The sequence below is a fragment of the Staurois parvus genome, unplaced genomic scaffold (genome assembly GCF_062004578.1).
Source record: "Staurois parvus isolate SC_StPar_1 unplaced genomic scaffold, SC_StPar_1.0 ptg000048l, whole genome shotgun sequence".
NCBI lineage: Eukaryota > Metazoa > Chordata > Amphibia > Anura > Ranidae > Staurois > Staurois parvus.
Window position 1 is genome coordinate 5238268 of NW_028317844.1, and position 21436 is coordinate 5259703.

The 21436-nt window shown below is 43.8% G+C and overlaps 1 protein-coding gene across 1 annotated transcript in view; it reads right to left on the reverse strand.

The window, feature by feature from the left end:
- Positions 1-997: 997 nt before the first annotated feature.
- NR2E1 (nuclear receptor subfamily 2 group E member 1) overlaps positions 998-21436 on the reverse strand; it is a 76694-nt gene continuing 56255 nt past the window's right edge. The window contains exons 6-9 of the mRNA XM_089664847.1: positions 10155-10251; positions 9638-9787; positions 6187-6292; positions 998-4538 (exon numbers count right to left, since the gene is read on the reverse strand). Coding sequence (XP_089520973.1) covers positions 4376-4538; positions 6187-6292; positions 9638-9787; positions 10155-10251 — 516 coding nt within the window. The 3' untranslated portion in view covers positions 998-4375. The remainder of the gene's footprint in view (positions 4539-6186; positions 6293-9637; positions 9788-10154; positions 10252-21436) is intronic.

Genomic DNA, 21436 nt, shown 5'->3' on the forward strand with positions numbered 1-21436 from the left:
GTGGTGCAAAGTTCCTTGTTGGATATTTCACAGCACAAGCAATCCTGCTGTTATGCTTGATAATGTGTCAAAGGGTAACATCCTGGCCATTTTCAGCCAAAAAAAGTCATCACCGAGCCTGACTTGTGCATAAATCTAGAAGGCTTTTCTCCACATTTATCACAGTGATAAAGCCCAACTTTCACCATTACATGCCTATTACTTTGTGTGTACTTATTACCAAGAATTCACGATGAAGAGATGAGATATTCCCCGAATTTTACTTGCCACCTGAGTAATCACCATTTATAAACCTCTTACTAGGCACTTATCAAGCTTTGAAAAGTGTTGCCATTGCTTATCACTGTTTTTTCACAGTTTTTTAAATGTACACTTATATTTGTTTCGGTTTATTTCTTAACAGTCCTGAAAAATCTGCTGCTTTTTTACATTATAAGGCTGGGAGGCCACCAAAATTATGTAGCAAAATAAAGCAAAAGGGGAGAAAAAAAACTTTGTTGCAAACTTTCAAGACAAATTTCTACACAATGCATATAGCCACCGAGATAAATGAGAACTTGTTTTATTTATTTATTTCAGGTGCTTATATAGTGCCGTCAATTTACGCAGCACTTTATATATATATATTGTACATTCACATCAGTCCCTAACCCTCAAGGGGCATAAAATCTAAGGTCCCTAACTCACATTCATACATACACATACTAGGGACAATTTAGACAGGATCCAATTAACCTACCAGCATGTCTTTGGAGTGTGGGAGGAAACCGGAGTACCCGGAGGAAACCCACGCAGGCACAGGGGGAACATGCAAACTCCAGGCAGGTGGTGCCGTGGCTGGGATTCGAACCAACGACCCTAGTACTGCCAGGCGAAAGTGCTAACCATTTTCAAACTGCTTTTACTCCTTGTTCAGAATATATGAATACTTTTGTGTACAAAAATCCTGAATATTATTTGTTACACAAATATATATGGACAAAAAAATCAAAAGAACCCAAGTTCAATATATTTTATTCTCTGTAAAGAAATGAGAACAACTTTAGATTCACAATTAGATGACACTGTACAAGGAACATTTTTACTTGTCTCTAATAGTTGAAGTGCTGATTTCCTTAGTGCTAGATCCTAATCATACACTGAAAACATTGAACAAAAAAACTGCTATTAAACTGTACTAAATGTAGAGCTTCCCTATTCTTAGGGTATGTCAGTAATTGGTGCATATTTGTTCTACGGACCAATGACATTTTATTTGCATGTGGATAAATTCAGTTAAAGTGGAACACCAGGCAAAAATAAAAAATTAAATTTAGGGTGTTACATATTAATTTAATTATTTAGCATTCTGCTAGTGTAACTGTCTGAAATATATTATCTACCCACAATTAATACTGCACAGCAAAAATCATACTGACAGTTTGAGGTTCTTTACTTAGCAATAGGATCATGTTCATTTATTTTCAAGTGACCAAGCAGGTAACACCATTAATTACAAAATTCTGTCAGAAAATAGTGGTCACTTTCCTTTCTATGCAGTCTAGCAAAAGTGTTAAAATTACAAGAAAGTCTGCATAAAATTACAAATATTTTGGCATAAAAACACTCAAATATACTGTATGTATGTATTTAAACCATGTATTTAGCTGTTCGCCTGGAGTTTGGTGCATCATAATCTGCCACTAAAATGTACTGTTCTGTAATATGTCTGTTAATTGTGGAATGTTTAATGTTCAAGAATCTGTAACAAATATGGTTTAAATATTCAATTCCTCGCATTCTGTCTTTCCTGCATTCCTTACAAAATGTTTGAAGACCTAGGATGTTCCTGCAAATCACAAAAGCTGCTTTGATAACCTTAAAGCTCAATTGAAGAATTACGATGATTTTTACTTAAAATACATTTTTCCCATAGTGGAAATGTGCTTTCAGCCCATTCAATCAAATACTTAGTGCTGGCATAGAGTAACGTCACTCTCCTAATACTCTCCTAGCACTACAAATGTGCATGAGAACATTTAATAACAAATGTTCTCAAGCACACTTGTAATGTAGAGAAGGAGAATGGGTATATCTGACCAGGTCTGTAAGAGTGCATTGGACAGCACTAGTGCCTATTGGACTTTGCAGATGTACTTAGACACACTTTACAATTTTTTTAACAGGAAAATAGAGGTAGAACTATGACAATGGTGGTTGTGGTTAGTACATTGTCTTACTGTATATCATGTTTTAGTGACTCCCATTGGGATTATAAGTGAAATATGTTCGCATTAAGAGGTTTTTCCGGAAACCTAAAGAAAATGATAATCGTGCATTTATTGTCTTTTAGTTGATTATTGAACCAGATGCACATAATCTGTTAGATCTGTAGAAAAAAAAGGCCTTCTTCTATTATTGAATTGCACAGTATCATGGAAATGAACCAAAATACTGCATTATATACACTATATTGCCAAAAGTATTGGGACACCCCTCCAAATCATTGGATTCAGGTGTTCCAATCACCTCCATGGCCACAGGTGTATAAAATCAAGCACCTAGGCATTGAGACTGCTTCTACAGACATTTATGAAAGAATGGGTTGCTCTCAGGAGATCAGTGAATTCAAGTGTGGTACAATAATAGGTTGCCACCTGTGCAATAAGTCCATCCTTGAAAGTGGAAGCAACTGGGAACAACAGCAACTCAGCCACGAAGTGGTAGGCCACGTAAAATGACAGAGCTGAGTCAACACATGCTGAAGCGCACAGTGCGCAGAAATCGCCAACTGTCTGCAGAGTCGATAGCTATAAACCTCCAAACTTCATGTGGCCTTCAGATTAGCACAACAGTGCATAGAGAGCGTCATGGAATGGGTTTCTATGGCCGAGCAGCTGCATCCAAGTCTTACATCACCAAGTGCAATGCAAAGTGTCGGATGCAGTGGTTTAAAGCATGTGACCACTGGACTCTAGAGCAGTGGAGACGTGTTCTCTGGAGTGACGAAACACGCTTCTGTCTGGCAATCCGATGGATGTGTTTGGGTTTGGTGGTTGCCAGGAGAACAGTACTTGCCTGACTGCATTGTGCAAAGTGTAAAGTTTGGTGGAGGGGGGATTATGGCGTGGGGTTGTTTTTCAGGCATTGGGCTTGGCCTCTTAGTTCCAGAGAAGGGAACTCTTAAGGCGTCAGCATACCGAGACATTGTGGACAATTCATGCGCCCAACTTTGTGGGAACAGTTTGGGGATGGCCCCTACCTGTTCCAACATGACTGCACACCAGTGCACAAATCAAGGTCCATAAAGACATGGATGAGGAAGTTTGGGGTGGAGGAACTTGACTGGTCAGCACAGAGTCCTGACATCTACCGGATAGAACACCTTTGGGATGAATTAGAGCAGAGTCTGTGAGCCAGGCCTGAAGCTGTTATAGCTGCAAAGGGTGGATCAACTCAATATTGAACCCTATGGGCTAAGACTGGGATGCCATTCAAGTTCATGTGCTTGTAAAGGCAGACGTCCCAATACTTTTGGCAATATAGTGTGTGTGAGTGTGTGTATGTATGTATATATATATAGATATATATATAGATACACATACTGTATAGAAGCAATGTTGATTTAATTTTTTTGAAAGAAACTATTTCAAACTCCAGTTGGTCATAGCCATAGTGACTTGTATTATCGGCAGACTAGAGTTGGTGTGATTCGACAAGACGGTCTAACCACTGAACTGCTATAGTGGTGAAGGATAACCTCTTTGTTGTTGTAAACACATCACAGATGTGGTTCCATATTTTCAGTACCCCAAATTATTCATGTAATCTTGTTGCAATCAAATATATTATGGTGTGCTGCAAAGTAGAAATTGGTGCTTCATTCCATTTGTAGCACTGAAAATGTGCATGATGGCGTGGTTTTGTCAATATCCATGGTCACAGGTGGAGCCAAAGATGCATCCTGGCTTTTTATGCAATCTAGTCCAAAGTGTCCACAGTCCTAACAATTCTGATCACATACTGTTCTATATGGATTTTTTTCTATCTCTGAAACTACAGCAATGGAAAAAATTTGAAATATTTTATAGTACAAAGAAAGGATAAAAACACTTGTTGAAAATGTAGGAGTTGATTTTGTACATTGCCACTGAATTATCACAGGAAATCTTGCAGATAACATTCATCCTTTTCTGTTGGGCTTGTAGGACCAAAAAGACTTTAAGTGATCCACGTGGCAAATTTTATTTTGATAATCTGCACATCAATATGATGGCTGTTTTAATAAAAGAAGATCCCCTTAATGTTTGTCTTCTCAAGTCTCATCACTCTTGGATCACATTTGTGATTGAAACAGTATTATGCAAAGTCTAAAGCTTGAGAGAAGTTTTTTCCTTCAGATATCACTGGATTTGTACATATCTGAGAGCAGTCTTGTGATTGGTACATTGCCTATTGTTTTCTTGAAAAATACTTCTTCTATTGTTGATGGGCTGATAGACCGTAATGCTGGTAGAAGCAGTAGGAGTTTTCCAAAGCGGCAGGGCTGGGTTGGATACCTGTGGGGGAAAAAAAAACCAAAAACTAGTTGATATTTGCTTTTTATTTTTGTTCAGGTTTTAAATATTTTCAGCAAAAAAATAAATAGATAGTTGATATTATTGAAAGACTATCTATTTTTTGGGGAGGTAAAACTCTGTGAAAACTGGTAAGGATTTTCAAAAAGCAAATATGCAACAAAAATAAAAAAGCAGTATGAAATTATTACCACAGAAATGAAAACAGAAAGGTTTATTTGAAAGTTTCATTAGCATTATGATGATGGGTGGAAGGAAGAACCAGAGAAGGCAAAATGCAAGCAGGTTAAACTTTAAAGAATAATTGGTAAAAAGTCAATGTTTTAATCAGATGCTTTTTTATTGAAATGTTTTGTTTTTCACAGAAAAGAAATAAAAAAAACAAAGGGTACATTCAAACAATAACCTCAGCCTCATTAGACAAACCGATGATAAGCATAAAGTAGTTCACATTTTCTTTCATATAACACATTGTAATGTTACACCCCATTAATGTCTAGAGCTTGGCAAAAATTACATGTTAATGGGACATATTTAAATGGACTAAAGTTGTTTAAAACAAGGATCTATTATAATCCCATTTTTTTCAATCCTATTAATAACCTAGTGACTCATATAAGGTTTTCCTGCACATTGACAATTGAACTCTTCTGTAGCCATTGTAGGGACAAAAACTGTCAGGAGGAGGCCCAAAATGAAAACTAGTCAGTGAAAAGTAGTGAGTAGTCAAAATCTATTAGAATATTCCTTTGCAAATCCCTTAAGGTGAATTTTTATAACCCCAAAAAACAAAAGATAAGAAGAGTAACCACATTTTAAATTATATTATAAATTGTATTTATAAAAAAAGAAGATACCCAACAATAACATCACCCCCTCCTTCCACATAGCAAAATTCATAACCAACCGCAACTTTTCATTAACTAGTTATTTATATTTGGTGCTCTTTTAGGCCTCTTGCACCCTGGGTCTTTAGATCCCAGTGTATGAAACTCTAGAGGTTAGGTACGGGTGGAAAGTACAGGCACACCGTCCAGCCCCACTGCTGGTAGTCTGTCAAATTCTGAGAGGCTGCGGCTGGATGGGGCACCCGAGTGGTACTTATGGTAATGCAGTATGTGCTCAGGAACAAATGCCTGGACCACTCTGTGTACCATCCAGCTGCAGAAGCTTTCAGCCTCTGATAGAGTTTAACAGCCTACTGGCAGTGGAGTTGGATGATGTGCCTGTACCTTTCATCCACTCCTAAACACCAGAGCCTCGTGCATTGGGATAAACTCCCAGTGTGCATGAGTTCTTTGTATACTCTTTATGGTTTATTTTTCTTTGATTATAATATGATTTTTTTAATATATGCTTTGTGTCATTTTTGGTTTTTTTTGGATTATAAAAAAATATATTTTTAAAATTTCTGGGAATTTTTAAAGTCCTGCTACTTATCTGGTCATTAGTACCGCTTTTTCCTATAAGATTTTTTAGCATATACAGCACATTGATGGGTTCAAGAAAGTGGAATATAAATGTTGCAGATATTTTTGTTACTGTTCACAAGAGCTGTTGTTGCAGAGACCATGGCAGACAACCAAGTAAAGAATAATTTTCATTTAGTAAAGTTAAGTGATGTATCTACCTAGTATGTATGTAGCTGTTGAGAGTGAGCTGGGCCTCATCTTGTAGGGCTGCAATGGCTGCAGCATTTCTCAAACTCCTCAGTTCAGAGCCACTGTGCGTCGGTACTGCAGAAAAGAAATACATTTTTAATGCACATCACAGTAAAAGCACTAAATGATTACATCTTGTATTACAATATAACAAAACAAAATTATGCACATTAGCGGTATAAAGCATGATGGATGAATCCTTACAGCAATATATTTTGTTGGTTTATCTTTGAATTCAGTTTCTCACTAAATTTTAATGTAGTTTTCTTAAATCTGCAGCAGTGGCCTATCATAGTGTTCCTTGTCCTAGCAATGTTGAGCTAAAGATGCACAAGCTGCTGCAAAGAGAATAACTTCAGTGGGAAAAATAATTATTTGATCCCCTGCATATTTTCTAAGTTTGCCCACTTACAATGCAATGAAGGGTCTATATATTTTATCATAGGTGTATTTTAAATGATTGAGACAGAATATCAACCAAAAATCCAGAAAAAAACACGATACAAATGTTATAAATTGAGTTACAGGTCAGTGAGTAAAATAAGTATTTGATTCCCTTAAAACCAACAATAATTCTGGCCACCACAGACTGGCTATCTGCTCATGTGGTACACAGATTAGTCCTGTCAATTTAAGAAGGTGCTCCTAATGACAACTCATTATGTGTATAAAAAACACTTGTCCACAGAATCTTTCTTCCATTCAAACCTCACCACCACGGGCAAGAGCTGTCAAAGGAAGTCAGGGACAAGATTGTAGACCTGCACAAGGCTGGAATGGGCTATCCATCAGCAAGAAGCTTGGTGAGAAGGAGACAATTGTTGGAGTGATTATCCTGGTCTGGAGCTCCATGCAAGATTTCGCCTCATGGGGTAAGGATGATCATGAGAAAAGTGAGGGATGAGCCCAGAACTACATGGGAGGAGTTTGTGAATGATCTCAAGGCAGTTGGGGCCACATTCCCAACCATTTGTAACACAATACGCTGCCATGAGTTAAAATCCTGCAGCGCCTGCAAGGTCCCCCTCCTCAAGAAGGCACATGTACAGGCTAGTCTGAAGTTTGCCAATGAACATCTAAATGATTCAGAGAAGGATTGGGAGAAAGTGCTGTGGTCAGATGAGACCAAAATTGAGCTCTTTGGCATTAATTTGACTTGCCATGTTTGCAGGAAGAAAAATGCTGATTATGACCCTAAGAACACAATCCCTACAGTCAAGCACAGAGGTGAAAACATTATGCTTTGGGGCTGTTTCTCTGCTAAAGGTACAGGACAACTTTGCCGCATTGAGGTGCCAATGGATGAGGCCATATCTTGTAAAATCTTGGATGAGAACCTTCTTCCCTCAGCCAGAACACAGAAGATGGGCCGTGGATGGGTCTTCCAGCATGATAATGACCCAAAACATACTGCCAAGGAAACAAAGAAGAGGCTCAAGAATAAGCACATTAAGGTCATGGAGTGGCCTAGCCAGTCTCCAGACCTTAATGCTATAGAAAATTTATGGAAGGAGCTGAAACTTTGAGTGGCAACAGCCAAGAAATCTTAAGGATTTAGAGAAGATCTGTAAAGAAGAGTGGACCAAAATCCCTCTTGAGATGTATGCAAACCTGGTAACCACTTACAAGAAATGTCTTACCTCTGTCTGCTTACCAACAAGGGTTTTTCCACCAAGTATTAAGTCATGTTTTGCTTGGGGATCAAATACTATTTTACTCACTGAACTGCAACTCAATTTATAATATTTGTATCATGTACTTTTTCTGGATTTTTGGTTGATATTCTGTCTCTATCATTTAAAATACACATATGATAAAAAAATTATAGACCCTTCCATTTCTTTGTAAGTGGACAAACTTACAAAATCTGCAGGGGATCAAATAAATATTTTCCTCACTGACTTTTATATATATTGTATATTACAGTGTGGCATGGTAACTTTAATAAATTTATGTGAAAAATGTATTTATTAATTGTATTTTTTTACTTTTATAATGAAACTATTTTACATGACATATGATTTTTTTGGAAGAAAAACACAATTGTTTTGTGCCTCAGTACTTCCACAGATTTTTTAATACAGCCAGCAAACTCAGTCCTGTAATCATAAAGCTACAAGGACTTATTAGGGATGTAGCAGCCAGTAGGTGGAACCACAGTTCTGCAGCAGGGAACACACAGGCATCCAACACACCCAGAAGTGTTGGATGTAGTAAATTCTAAAGATGGTAATTTGGTACAGACTTGTATTTTTATTATAGGTAGAGAATCAACTTATTTAAAATAAAACTACCATCATGAAAAAATTGCAAATACCACATATCTGCAATGGCCTGCAAGTCCCTGCTGCTATGTCAAGGCTGTTTTGATCATAACATTTCCTACACTTCCTTATGGTATCAAAGCTTGCTTGCTCCCTCCTGCCTCCCACACATTTATGCACTCTTAAATTGATTGAATTGATGGCCTTCTTTTCTATATGACAGAGTCATGAATTAGTCAAGCCATAGATATAATTTTCTTTCCTTCCACCATATTGCTTCCCCCATCAACACAGTCAGAGCTATTGTGTTCTGCCAGCAGGGAGCATTTCTGACCGTCAGAACACAATGATAACTGCTAGCACCTATAGCCGCTGGCCGCAATTGCATGTAAAAAATTTGACAGGCTGGTTGCACCCAAGTTGATTGATGGATTGTCATGGGTACAACCAGCCTGTCCATAGATGGATCAAATCTTGGCTGGTCCCTGCTGAACCGTCTGAAATTGAATCAGTCTATGACCAGCTTTAGTTTCACTCCATTCCTAGGGCCTGATAGTTCCTGTTTTCGGGACTAAGTGCAAACAACCATCATTTCACTGTCCAATGAGTGCGCACTTACTGGTCATTGATGCTCACTGGACAGAGTAAAGTAATCAGAGAAAGCCAGGTCCCAGTAACAATGTGAGACTAAGTCTAGTAGCACAGAAAAGGGTTTCCTAGCTTAAAATAGCAAAAACTAGCATCCTGTGGGGTAGAACATTTATTTTGTATAAGTTTAAAATCAAGTTCAGGATCACTTATGTTAAAAAGATTATTTAGGCTAAATGAGGGGCCCTATTAAATGGTAATGACAAAATTAATTGTCAAGACAAATCTTTCTAATCTATGCCTGCCCCCCCTGACTTCTTATTGGTCAATAAATCCAGTGGTTCAGGATGCGGAAGGAGGCAAGTAGGAATCAAGGATGGAAGCAGTGGTCAAAATTTGTAAAAACAGCTGAGTTTTGAGAATTCTATGGAGGTGCCTGTTGTATAGACCTTTGGCCACCTTTTAAAAGTAAGCTGAGCCCAGAGATTGTCTATAGAGAAAGTGTTTAATCGTGCAAATGAAAAAAATCTTACATTACATTCCTAAATTAAAACAAGCACTGACTTACCAGCTTTAAAAGTAACAATGCATTTGAGACAAGCAAACTCAGTTGCGTCTAACCGTAACTGTCGAAATCTTGCCACAACTTCCTGTAAAGCTTGAATCTCAGCAATAATTTTATTCAGCTTCTGAGAGTCAGTGTTATCGTTGTTCATTCCTAAAATCCAAACATATCATAGATAATAATGTTTTAATACCTGTCATTTGTAATCCAAGCAAGTCTACCCCACTTAACATGGATCTGTCATCTTGGTCTAAACTATATCTGTGTCGATAATATGAAAATGATAATAAAGCACTCTTTTGGATGGTAACAAACACAGTGATTAGCATTTCAATGATGATGCAGGCAGTTATGAATACAACAAAACAACACTATTTGCATTTAAATATAGATTTATAAATGACAGGTATGGGCTATTGTTCACATGGGATTTGTTATTCTTCACATGTTGTTCATATTCCCGGCTATGTATTTTAATGTTAATTTCTACAATAAAGTCATTAAATTGAGCGGTGCTTACCAGATACAGCCAGTAGTGTGTTTGCATCAACCGGGATGGCCCATTGTGCTATTCCCAGAACAAATAGCTCTCGCCATGCATCTTCCAGGAGCATCAGCTGCCATACAGTAAATGAATGATAGGTTTACAAGCACATAAGCTATGCATCCCTCTCCAATTTCACGGCTGCTTTGACTGCTATATAGAACTCTTTATTTCTGAGTATTTTCTCATTTGTGCATTGCCAATGACACTTAGGAATGAATTGGGCTTTTAGTGCTCTGTTGTTTAGACTAGAATGATTTATATACTGTATGTAAGAGCACTCCTTGAAACTAAAGTGTAAAATTGAAAAATCACAGGATCCGCTGTACAAGAATACATGAACCATTAAGATGTGTAATCTATCTGATCAATTTTTTTTATATGTATAAATGTCATATTTTTTCATGTTTAAGTGGGTTTATTGCTTTTAAGTTTGAATATGTAAAACATTTTTAAAAATGTATAAACAGCATATTTTTCTATATTTTATTTCCCATTAAGAACAGTTGGCATACCCAATAGTGATAATCTGTATTCATTTGAAATTATCATTTAGTCAAAATCCTTTGTTGTGAATAAGTCAACAGTTTTATAACAGTTTATGTAGAAGACTTGAAAACAAAAAATCCTGACATTAAATGCTATGTCTTGTTTTATGATTTTTTTTTTTGTAGATACAGTAAACATGTAAAAGAGATCGCATTGGTGTAAACCTTATCATTATGTGGAAAAGTAAACTTTCCCTGAAGGAAACAAGAATACATGAACCATTAGGATGTGCAATCCATCTGAGCAATTTATTTTATATTTATAAATGTCATATTTTTTCACGTTTAAGTGGGTTTTTTCGCTTTTAAGTTTGAATATGTAAAACATTTTTTTTAAATGTATAAATAGCATATATTTTTATATTATTTTTTTCCCCATTAAGAACAGTTGGCATACCCAATAGTGATAATCTGTATTCATTTGAAACATTATCATTTAGTTAAAATCCTTTGTTGTGAATACGCCAACAGTTTTATAAGAGTTTTTGTAGAAGACTTGAAAACAAAATCCTGACATTAAATGCCATGTCTAGTTTTATGATAATTTTTTTTTTAGATGCAGTACACATGTAAAATAGATCACATTGGTGCAAATCTTATCATTATGTGGTAAAGTAAACTTCCTCTGAAGGAAACATGGGGTCTGGCTTTGCCAAATTCCTTCTAAAATTGCTAGTTGTCTGGCTGTTTGGCAGACCTACTAGCTTCACAAATTTGGAAATTACTGACTCCAAACAAGTATGCAGTTCAGTAAGTAAAGCCAAATATTCTTTCTGTAAAAAAAAACCCAAATATTATTTTATAGCTCCTTATTTTATGTCAGCCACTCAAAGGGGGAGATTTACTAAAACTGGAGCATGTAGAATATAGTGCACCTGTGTATAGTATCCAATCAGCTTTCAGGTTTTATTGTCAAAGCTTAATTGAACAAGCTGACTAGAGATGAGCGAATCGAACTCGGCGAAGTGGAATTCGTTTAGAATATTAGGAAAATTTCGATTCCGAAAATTAGCAGACTTCGGATGCGCGAATCGAAATTTTTCCAAAAATGGCGGCGACATGTGCGGCGACGGAGCAGGGATCTCTGGGAAGGCGCGCAGACAAGGCGCGCTGACCCATAATGCATTCATTCATGACATGTGATCGCATTAGCCAATCAGCAGCCAGCCAGCCAGCACTGTGTAATGGTGGAGCTATAAATTGCGGCCATCTTACAATTCTCCATTTGCCTCTGGTCATTCAAGAGAGACAGATCTCTCTGTATTAGGGACACAGAATCATTACTTAGGGACACAGAACCGTTACTTAGGGACACAGAACCATTACTTAGGGACACAGAACCGTTACTTAGGGACACAGAACCGGTACTTAGGGACACAGAACCGTTACTTAGGGACACAGAACCGTTACTTAGGGACACACAACCGTTACTTAGGGACACAGAATTGTTACTCAGGGACAGACACAGAATTGTTACTCAGGGACAGACACAGAATTGTTACTCAGGGACAGACACAGAATTGTTACTCAGGGACAGACACAGAATTGTTACTGAGGGACACAGAATTGTTACTCAGGGACACAGAATTGTTACTCAGGGACACAGAATTGTTACTCAGGGACAGACACAGAATTGTTACTGAGGGACACAGAATTGTTACTGAGGGACACAGAATTGTTACTCAGGGACAGACACAGAATTGTTACTGAGGGACACAGAATTGTTACTCAGGGACACAGAATTGTTACTGAGGGACACAGAATTGTTACTGAGGGACACAGAATTGTTACTCAGGGACACAGAATTGTTACTCAGGGACACAGAATTGTTACTCAGGGACAGACACAGAATTGTTACTGAGGGACACAGAATTGTTACTGAGGGACACAGAATTGTTACTCAGGGACAGACACAGAATTGTTACTGAGGGACACAGAATTGTTACTGAGGGACACAGAATTGTTACTCAGGGACACAGAATTGTTACTCAGGGACACAGAATTGTTACTCAGGGACAGACACAGAATTGTTACTGAGGGACACAGAATTGTTACTGAGGGACACAGAATTGTTACTGAGGGACACAGAATTGTTACTCAGGGACACAGAATTGTTACTCAGGGACAGACACAGAATTGTTACTGAGGGACACAGAATTGTTACTGAGGGACACAGAATTGTTACTCAGGGACACAGAATTGTTACTCAGGGACACAGAATTGTTACTCAGGGACAGACACAGAATTGTTACTGAGGGACAAAGAATTGTTACTGAGGGACACAGAATTGTTACTCAGGGACAGACACAGAATTGTTACTGAGGGACACAGAATTGTTACTGAGGGACACAGAATTGTTACTCAGGGACACAGAATTGTTACTCAGGGACAGACACAGAATTGTTACTGAGGGACACAGAATTGTTACTGAGGGACACAGAATTGTTACTCAGGGACAGACACAGAATTGTTACTGAGGGACACAGAATTGTTACTGAGGGACACAGAATTGTTAATCAGGGACACAGAATTGTTACTCAGGGACACAGAATTGTTACTCAGGGACACAGAATTGTTACTCAGGAACAGACACAGAATTGTTACTGAGGGACACAGAATTGTTACTGAGGGACACAGAATTGTTACTGAGGGACACAGAATTGTTACTCAGGGACAGACACAGAATTGTTACTGAGGGACACAGAATTGTTACTGAGGGACACATAATTGTTACTGAGGGACACAGAATTGTTACTCAGGGACACAGAATTGTTACTCAGGGACACAGAATTGTTACTCAGGGACAGACACAGAATTGTTACTGAGGGACACAGAATTGTTACTGAGGGACACAGAATTGTTACTCAGGGACAGACACAGAATTGTTACTGAGGGACACAAAATTGTTACTGAGGGACACAGAATTGTTACTGAGGGACACAGAATTGTTACTCAGGGACAGACACAGAATTGTTACTGAGGGACACAGAATTGTTACTGAGGGACACAGAATTGTTACTGAGGGACACAAAATTGTGCTGAGGGACACAGAATTGTTACTCAGGGACACAGAATTGTTACTCGGGGACACAGAATTGTTACTCAGGGACACAGAATTGTTACTCAGGGACAGACACAGAATTGTTACTGAGGAACACAGAATTGTTACTGAGGGACACAGAATTGTTACTGAGGGACACAGAATTGTTACTCAGGAACACAGAGTTGTTACTCAGGGACAGACACAGAATTGTTACTGAGGGACACAGAATTGTTACTCAGGGACAGATACAGAATTGTTACTGAGGGACACAGAATTGTTACTGAGGGACACAGAATTGTTACTGAGGGACACAGAATTGTTACTGAGGGACACAGAATTGTTACTCAGGGACACAGAATTGTTACTCAGGGACAGACACAGAATTGTTACTGAGGGACACAGAATTGTTACTGAGGGACACAGAATTGTTACTCAGGTAAACAGAATTGTTACTCAGGGACAGACACAGAATTGTTACTGAGGGACACAGAATTGTTACTCAGGGACAGACACAGAATTGTTACTGAGGGACACAGAATTGTTACTGAGGGACACAGAATTGTTACTCAGGGACACAGAATTGTTACTCAGGGACAGACACAGAATTGTTACTGAGGGACACAGAATTGTTACTCAGGGACACAGAATCGTTGAATTAAAGAGTATGTCAGACAACATGCAGAGGAGTGGCAGAGGAGGCAATGTTTTAGGAGCGAGCAGACGTGGCAGCAGAGGAAGGGGTCGAGGCAGCACTAGTCGCAGCCAGAGGCCAGTGCTCCCGGTGTCATCCAGCGGTTGTGTCTCCACCGACAACCCTGCCATCATCGATTGGTTGGCTCGGTCGTCTTCCTCTTCCCAGGTCACCTCTGACACCTACAGCCAACGGTCGGTGGGTACATCAGACACAACCAATAGTTGGCATGGCCCGGGAGCAAGCCCACTGAAATCACGTGTCCTCTACCTGCCCCTGTCCTTTGGAGTTCCCTCACCAAGCGAAGTATCGCATTCTGTGGGCTCAGCCCCACTGTACAGTGAGGAAGAGCTAACAGAGGGCGGTCAGGAACGGGGGGAGACATCCGCCTCTTCAGCAGCCAGGCGAAGAAGTACTGGCGAGGAGAGTGGCTCGGTAGCCGGTCTAGAGACAGGTCTGTCTCCTGACCCACACGCAGCCGAGGGGGCTAGTAGTGAGGCGGAGACCCTAATTGATGATGATGAGGCTGATTGCACTTGGCAGCCTCGTCGTCATCAGGCTATTGCTTCCGCATCATCAGGAGAAGAGGGTGCCAGCTTGGCAGCGAGCAAAACAGTCGGTGGGTTGCCCAGGAGGCAGCAGGGTCGCAGCAGTGTCAGTGGAGGCAAACAGCCACGGAGTAGAGCACCAGCTCCACTGCAGCCTACCACCACGGCCAGTAGTGGTGCCGGTGTGCACGGAGGAAGTAGCAGTCAGCCAGTGAGGAGTAGCGGGGGCAAAGTTTCCTACTCGGCGGTGTGGCAATTTTTCGTCAAGCCGCCCGAGGAAGTAAACGTAGCCGTATGTCGACTATGTGGCCAGAAAGTCAAGCGTGGCCAGGGGGCCCATGTTGGGACTACAGCGTTGCGGCAGCATATGCAGCGTCGCCATTTGGTGGCCTGGGAAAACCGTGATAAAGATACGGCGGTTCTGCCTGCCCCAGCCCCCGCTCCATCACCCGCTCCGTTACTTGCTCCGTCACCCGACGTCAATCGCCCTCTATCAGCCAGTCAAGGCTCCAACACCTCTGCTGAGGGGAGTTGTCGCTCGTTGGCATCTTCTGCTCGTTCAGATGCTCCTTCTCCTGCTACTCCTCTTCACGGATTCCGTCAGCAGTCTTTCTTGGAATCCGTTTCCAAGAGACAACAGTTTGCGAGCACGCACCCGACGGTGCAGAAGCTGAACGTCCTCCTGTCCAAGTTGCTGGTGCTGCAGTCCCTCCCTTTCCAAGTGGTGGACTCAGCACCTTTCCGAGAAATGATGGCTTGTGCCGCGCCACGGTGGAGAGTGCCAAGCCGGCATTTCTTCGCCAAAAAGGCAGTGCCAGCCCTGCATTCACATGTAGAAGAGATGGTGGGCCAGTCTTTGAGCATGTCGGTCTCTGCCAAAGTGCACGGCAGCGCCGACGTGTGGAGCTGTAACTACGGTCAGGGACAGTACATGTCATTTACGGCCCACTGGGTGAACGTGGTGCCGGCACAGCCGCACCAGCAACTTGGACAGGTCACGCCGCTTTTGCCTCCACGTTTGCACGTCCTTGGTCCGGCAAAGATGTCCGCCTCTACCACCTCTTCTTCCGCCGTGTCCTCAGCCGCCACCCCCGTGCCAAGTCCCATTACCCGACCGGCATATCACATGTGCAGGGCGCAACGGTGTCACGCTGTGCTGCACCTGGTATGCCTTGGCGAACGTAGTCACACAGGGGAGGAACTTCTGAGTGTAATGAACAGAGAAATCGACAGATGGCTGTCTCCGCGCAAACTGAAAATCGGAACCATGTTGACCGACAACGGAAAGAACATGGTGTCTGCTCTGCGTCAAGGAAGGTTGTGCCATGCGCCATGCATGGCTCACGTGTTCAATCTGGTTGTCAAGCGGTTCCTAAAATCCACCATCCCACTGCAAGACATCCTTAAAATGTCACGTAAACTTTGCATGCATTTCAGCGATTCCTACACCGCAAAGCACACCCTCCTTGAGCTGCAGCGGCAGAACGGAATTCCACAGCATCGCCTGATCTGCGATGTTGCAACAAGGTGGAATTCAACCCTACACATGTTAGACCGCCTTTACGAACAGCGAAAGGCCATCACCGATTTGCTGATGTTACAAGCGGATAAAGGTACTCCCCTGTGTAACTTCGATGTCAGCCATTGGCAGCTCATGCGTGACACCTGCCGCTTGCTCAGGCCCTTTGAGGAGGCCACGCTATTCATGAGTCGGCAGGACTATGGGATGAACGACGTCATTCCTCTGTTGCACGTCCTGGAACAAATGCTGTTAACAATGGCTGGTCAGGGTGCGGTAGACGTGGCGCACAGATCTCAACGCCACATGACCCCTGTGGGGGCAGGACAGGAAGAAGAGGAGGAGGTAGAGGAGGACATTGGTGCTCAGGAATTATTGAGTGAAATGGGTGGTTTTTCCACTCAGCGGACAGGAGTGGAGGAGCAGGAGCATCTGGTAGAGGAGGAGGAGGAGACAGAGGACCCAGACGCACCGTGGCAGTATGCTGTGGAGATGGAGGCAGGGAGTCCCTCGCATTCCTTGGCACAAATGGCCCATAGCATGCTCGGTTGCTTGCGTAGCGACAGCTGAATAATAACCATCAGACAGAGGGATGACTTTTGGCTGTCCACCTTGTTGGACCCTCGCTACCGTTCAAAAATGGTGGCCTTTTTCACACCTGCTGAGAGGGAGGCCAAAATAACGTACTATAAAAACCACCTATGTAGTCAGTTGGTCTCTGCCTTTCTGCGCCAACGTCCATCCTCAGACACTGTGGGCCCTGTGCGCTCGCGTTCCGCTGCCATGGCAGCAGGGGAGGGGTGGGGTGGTAGGAGCAGTGGCAGCTCCACCAGCAGCGGCTGCCACAGTCTGCAGTCGATGATGAGTAGCTTTCTTCACCAGCGCAGTGAGGAAACTACTAACCAGCCGGAGCAGCAGCAGCATCAGGTGGACCTGGAGCAGGACCTCAAACAACAGGCTTGGGCCTACTTGGACAGCACCCTGCCAACCGAGGTAGACAATCCCCTTGACTACTGGGCAACGAAACTTGACCTTTGGCCCCAACTAGCTGAATTTGCCCTTGAAAGGCTGTCATGCCCGGCCAGTAGCGTGGCATCGGAGCGCGTGTTTAGTGCGGCAGGAGGTATTGTAACTCCGCGGAGGACACGACTGTCCACCCAAAGTGTGGAGAGACTCACGTTTGTGAAAATGAATCAGGCGTGGATTAGTCTGGATTTCAAACCACCAGTTCCTGACACAACTGACTAAATCCGCCATGAATCATGCCCCAAACATGTGCCACTTTCAGGTCTCCTCACACTGCTGGTGTGTTCCATTTTGTCATAGGGTGCTGACAGATTACGGGCCTCCCATTGCTGCTGCCAGGCCTGTAATCTGCCATGGGCCCCTGTACCGCCTCCTCATGCTGCTGCCAGGTCCACAGTGTCTCATGGGTCCCTGTACGGCCTCCTATTGCTGCTGTCTCCATCACCACACTCTGCCATGTGCCACTTTCAGGTCTCCTCACACTGCTGGTGTGTTCCATTTTGTCATAGGGTGCTGGCAGATTACGGGCCTCCCATTGCTGCTGCCAGGCCTGTAATCTGCCATGGGTCCCTGTACCGCCTCCTCATGCTGCTGCCAGGTCCAGAGTGTCTCATGGGTCCCTGTACGGCCTCCCATTGCTGCTGTCTCCATCGCCACACTCTGCCATGTGCCACTTTCAGGTCTCCTCACACTGCTGGTGCTGTCCATTTTGTCATAGGGTGCTGGCAGATTACGGGCCTCCCATTGCTGCTGCCAGGCCCTTAATCTGCCATGGGCCCCCGTACCGCCTCCTCATGCTGCTGCCAGGTCCAGAGTCTCTCATGGGTCCCTGTACGGCCTCCCATTGCTGCTGTCTCCATCGCCACACTCTGCCATGTGCCACTTTCAGGTCTCCTCACACTGCTGGTGCTGTCCATTTTGTCATAGGGTGCTGGCAGATTACGGGCCTCCCATTGCTGCTGCCAGGCCCGTAATCTGCCATGGGCCCCCGTACCGCCTCCTCATGCTGCTGCCAGGTCCACAGTGTCTCATGGGTCCCTGTACGGCCTCCCATTGCTGCTGTCTCCATTTTCCACACTCTGCCATGTGCCACTTTCAGGTCTCCTCACACTGCTGGTGCTGTCCATTTTGTCATAGGGTGCTGGCAGATTACGGGCCTCCCATTGCTGCTGCCAGGCCCGTAATCTGCCATGGGCCCCCGTACCGCCTCCTCATGCTGCTGCCAGGTCCACAGTGTCTCATGGGTCCCTGTACGGCCTCCCATTGCTGCTGTCTCCATCGCCACACTCTGCCATGTGCCACTTTCAGGTCTCCTCACACTGCTGGTGCTGTCTATTTTGTCATAGGGTGCTGGCAGATTACAGGCCTCCCATTGCTGCTGCCAGGCCCGTAATCTGCCATGGGCCCCTGTACCGCCTCCTCATGCTGCTGCCAGGCCCGTAATCTGTCATGGGTCCCTGTACGGCCTCCCATTGCTGCTGTCTCCATCGCCACACTCTGCCATGTGCCACTTTCAGGTCTCCTCACACTGCTGGTGTGTTCCATTTTGTCATAGGGTGCTGGCAGATTACGGGCCTCCCATTGCTGCTGCCAGGCTTGTAATCTGCCATGGGCCCCTGTACCGCCTCCTCATGCTGCTGCCAGGCCCGTAATCTGTCATAGGTCCCTGTACGGCCTCCCATTGCTGCTGTCTCCATCGCCACACTCTGCCATGTGCCACTTTCAGGTCTCCTCACACTGCTGGTGCTGTCCATTTTGTCATAGGGTGCTGGCAGATTACGGGCCTCCCATTGCTGCTGCCAGGCCTGTAATCTGCCATGGGCCCCTGTACCGCCTCCTCATGCTGCTGCCAGGTCCACAGTGTCTCATGGGTCCCTGTACGGCCTCCCATTGCTGCTGTCTCCATCGCCACACTCTGCCATGTGCCACTTTCAGGTCTCCTCACACTGCTGGTGCTGTCCATTTTGTCATAGGGTGCTGGCAGATTACGGGCCTCCCATTGCTGCTGCCAGGCCCGTAATCTGCCATGGGCCCCCGTACCGCCTCCTCATGCTGCTGCCAGGTCCAGAGTCTCTCATGGGTCCCTGTACGGCCTCCCATTGCTGCTGTCTCCATCGCCACACTCTGCCATGTGCCACTTTCAGGTCTCCTCACACTGCTGGTGTGTTCCATTTTGTCATAGGGTGCTGGCAGATTACGGGCCTCCCATTGCTGCTGCCAGGCCCGTAATCTACCATGGGCCCCTGTACCGCCTCCTCGTGCTGCTGCCAGGCCCGTAATCTGTCATGGGTCCCTGTACGGCCTCCCATTGCTGCTGTCTCCATCGCCACACTCTGCCATGTGCCACTTTCAGGTCTCCTCACACTGCTGGTGTGTTCCATTTTGTCATAGGGTGCTGGCAGATTACGGGCCTTTCATTGCTGCTGCCAGGCCTGTAATCTGCCATGGGCCCCTGTACCGCCTCCTCATGCTGCTGCCAGGTCCACAGTGTCTCATGGGTCCCTGTACGGCCTCCCATTGCTGCTGTCTCCATCGCCACACTCTGCCATGTGCCACTTTCAGGTCTCCTCACACTGCTGGTGCTGTCCATTTTGTCATAGGGTGCTGGCAGATTACGGGCCTCCCATTGCTGCTGCCAGGCCCGTAATCTGCCATGGGCCCCCGTACCGCCTCCTCATGCTGCTGCCAGGTCCAGAGTGTCTCATGGGTCCCTGTACGGCCTCCCATTGCTGCTGTCTCCATCGCCACACTCTGCCATGTGCCACTTTCAGGTCTCCTCACACTGCTGGTGGGTTCCATTTTGTCATAGGGTGCTGGCAGATTACGGGCCTCCCATTGCTGCTGCCAGGCCCGTAATCTGCCATGGGCCCCCGTACCGACTCCTCATGCTGTGACGTTGCAACAAGGTGGAATTCAACCCTAGTTAAGTTAAATTTGCAGCGAATATATTCGCCTCGAATCGAATTTATTCCTCGAATTCGCCGAATCAGCCGAATCGAATTTTTGAATACTTCGCTCATCTCTAAAGCTGACGTTAGAAGCTGATTGGTTACTGTGCACAGCTGCACCAGATTCTGTGTGCTTTAGTTTTAGTAAACCTCCCCAAAAGTATTTAGGCAGAAGATATCTGAATGACAGCCAGACAACTGATATTTACAGAATGAAAAGTCACAACAGAAGATTCTTTTAGTTAGGGTTAATGTTTAATGTTATAAAAATATATATTTTTATGTATATTTTGTATTTATATATACACATGTGGGATGTTATATGTCTGCATTACACATCTTGCTTTGCAGTGCTGCATAATGGTTGTGCTTTTCTCACAATATAGGTCTATGAGTCAGCTATCACTTTGCAAACAATTCACACATCCCCTGTGAGGGTCATGTTGTATCTCCATTACAATTGTTAGAGAAGAGTAATTGCACCGTAGCCCCCTCTAGTGGGTGATCTACAAATCTCTATATTTAAAAGAGAAGTATGGCCAAAGCATTTGTGGCAAAACTTCTCTTGTAGGTCACAGGAGCAGGGCTGTGGATAGGGGGGTACCACCAGTTTTCCTGTATGGGGCCCAGGCCAGCAGGGGGCCCAGGCAGCTGGAAGAATCAGATGTGGGCAGGGAGGGTGATCAGCACTGCATGGGGGGGGGGGATTACTAGAACCGATCCCCTGTACAGCTCTCTCTACAGCAGCTGAAAGCTGTCTTCTCCTCTCCCTCCCACTGGCTTTCAGCTGCTGTAGAGAGCCATATAGGGAATCATTTCCAGTAATTGCCCCCCCGCCTCACCCATCACCCTTCCTGTACACCATATGTTTCCCCCCACTGTCCAGGCCCTCCCGTGTGTGCCCCCACACCCCGCAGTGTTGCCGGCTTCCCTCC